Source organism: Octopus bimaculoides, chromosome 8 (assembly GCF_001194135.2).
Source record: "Octopus bimaculoides isolate UCB-OBI-ISO-001 chromosome 8, ASM119413v2, whole genome shotgun sequence".
Classification (NCBI taxonomy): domain Eukaryota; kingdom Metazoa; phylum Mollusca; class Cephalopoda; order Octopoda; family Octopodidae; genus Octopus; species Octopus bimaculoides.
In genome coordinates, this window is record NC_068988.1 from 178,831 (window position 1) to 181,578 (window position 2,748).

At 38.1% G+C, this 2,748-nt stretch overlaps 1 protein-coding gene across 3 annotated transcripts in view; it reads left to right on the forward strand.

Moving 5' to 3' along the window:
- The window catches only part of LOC106876619 (oxysterol-binding protein-related protein 9), a 108,849-nt gene that overhangs the window by 42,550 nt on the left and 63,551 nt on the right, over nucleotides 1-2,748 (forward strand). For all 3 annotated transcript variants that reach the window (XM_052969912.1, XM_052969914.1, XM_052969915.1), the window contains one exon: nucleotides 346-438. In XM_052969912.1, the coding sequence (XP_052825872.1) occupies nucleotides 346-438 (93 nt within the window). The remainder of the gene's footprint in view (nucleotides 1-345; nucleotides 439-2,748) is intronic.

A 2,748-nucleotide genomic window follows, 5' to 3' on the forward strand; every position in this document is an offset into this window, starting at 1 on the left:
ATATATATATATATACATATATATATATATACATATATATATATATACACAGGGGTTGGACAAAATAATGGAAATACCTTAAAATTTCAAACAAATTTATTTTAATATGGAGTAGGACCGCCTTTGGCAGTAATTACAGCTTGAATTCTATGAAGTATGGACTCATACAAAGTTTGAATTGTTTCCAAAGGAATTTTTGTCCATTCTTCAGCTAAAACAGTCTCCAGTTCTTGTAGTGATGATGGTAGAGGATATCGACTCCTTACTTGTTTTTCTAAAATGCACCATGAATGTTCAATAATATTTCTTTCTTTCATTTCTTTCTCTCTATTTCTGTAATTGCAGCATGACAACCGGGCTGTTCCTTCTATGGCTGATTTTGAAAGGAAGTTGTCAGAGTCCGATGTTTACTTACAGATCCTTATTGAGCAAGTGAAGGTAAGTGTATTTGGTTTCTTTACTCTAGAACCAGTCTACAGCAAATACTCATTCCTTCAATTCTTTCAGATGAGAGAATTTTTCCAGGAGATCGGTTAAAATTTAGCTTGTTTATTTGTTTTCGAAAATTTCAAAACAGGGACTTGAATTTCTTTTCATAACATCTTTCTCACTCTTCCGCCAATCTCTTTATCTCCCTCTTTTCCTTCTCTCTCTCTCTCCCCCCCCCTCTCTCCCCCCTCTCTCTATCCCTTCCCCTACCTCTCTCTCTTCCCCTACCCCCTCTCTCTCTTCCCCCTCTTTCTCCCCACTCTCTCTTAGATCATATATTCTCTCTCTCTATCATCATCATCGTCATCATCATCATCATCATCAGTGGTAGATAGCTTCTCATTCATAATCATCAGTGTTTTACAGCAACTTTTATATGCTGGTATGGGTTGGACAGCCTTTCTGAAGCAATGCTTTATAGACAGATGCCTTTCCTGTCACCAACTTTCATCTGTTTCCAAGCAAGGTAATATTTCCTCATGGCCAGATATTTTTCATGGAGGAATGGAAATAAACAACATCGCTTGTATAACAATGATGCTCATTTACAACCATCACAGGATGTCAAGACAAAGAAACGCCTGAGGATGGGTCTATTCTTAACATGCTCTTACTAATATTTCGAGTTGGATCAATGATACCTATTTTTGAGTTTTATTTTGAATACATCTTCCTGTTTAGCATCAGCACAAGGTTGTGTGTTGCCTGAAAGCAAAGATTTCACTAAAGCTTTTGAGTCTCCTGATATGCTGCTTTCTACTGTTTCAACCAGTTTTGAATTCTTCATTCACCTGTCTTTTCCATCCAGTATTCCTTGGAGGTCACAGGGGGAGAATCCCCAGGTGCTTCCTCTATATGGTCCTATCATTAGACTTTCTGGCTGGATTTCCAAGTGTTGACCAACTGAGACGATGAATATTATCCAACCATTTCTCTAATCTTAGGTCAACTACCAGTTGGCTTGGCTTGAAGAATCTGGGGACTCTCCACCTGTGATTTCCCCAGATTGCTCGAAGGCTTGAAATCTTCCGCGTGACATTCTAATCACATGTCTGATATACTGGAGCTATGATTTCTCAATCTGGAAAAGTAGCAATCTGACTCGGAGAGACTCCCTGGTCTTCATCATTTATCAGTTTTAGAGTTATGGAGGGGAAAAAAAGTCATGTCCTACCCTAATTTTTTAGCTTGTAACTGAGCTAAAAATGGAAAGTATTTATGAAAACTGTTATTAGATTTGGCCCGTTCTTTTTGCTAATTGTGATTTTTCTCAGTTGATAATTCAGTTACTATGTATATATAGTGTTCTAGACTATATCTGTGTGTGTATCTATGTTTATATATGTATGTATTTGTATATATGACAACTGTCTACTCATCAGATGTGCATGACCATCGCTGACTAGTGTTAGGTGTCAGCAATGCCCGTGCAAGTTGACTGCAGTTTGCACAACACTATGATGACTCACACCAGCAATTTACCTAACAGCACAGAGACAAGCAAAGTGCAAGATATCTGGCTCCATAGAGCTGCGGGTTTTATACAGAGTTAGCCTTCTCCTTGAGGGATGCCTTGACAATGACTTGGGGTCCCTTGTTGCCAGTGTGCTTACTGCATCCTTGGACACCAACCCGTCATTAAAACAATGATGGTGATATATTGTGTGTTAGAAAGCTTGTTTTCTAAGTTCGTTCCACTGCTTCCTAAATGACTTATGTAAATGTCTTTTTACTTAATGATTTAATAAACTTCGAGATTGCTCGTTTGCTTGTATTGACTTTGGTCGGCCTCTTGCTAGTTTCTATTCATCTGTGTGGGGAAACAGTGAAGGCCAGTCAAACATCTTTTACTACGTCAAGCTTTCATCTCTACTCTCGGTCAATGATATCAATTGGTCACTTTCTTCCCAACACCCTGTCATATACATAACACCCTTGACACCATATTAAAGTTTACACTCTTGTTTTTTTTTTTTTTTTTCTAAGTTCACTTGTGAAAAATTACAAATTACAGCAGTACCTCTGTCACAGAACTCAAACTTGTTTCTGAATCGCTAAAATAATTTGATTGTTTGTCCAATTATTGATTCCAACAAACCTGAGTTATTTTCATCTCATTGGCACAGTCTTGTTTTATTGATCAGAACCACTTTTCTTCTTCTTTGCTGCTTTTTCTATTGACTTTACCTGGGCCACCTCTTCTCTCTCTCTCTCTCTCTCTCTCTCTCTCTCTCTCTCTCTCTCTCTCTCTCTCTCTCT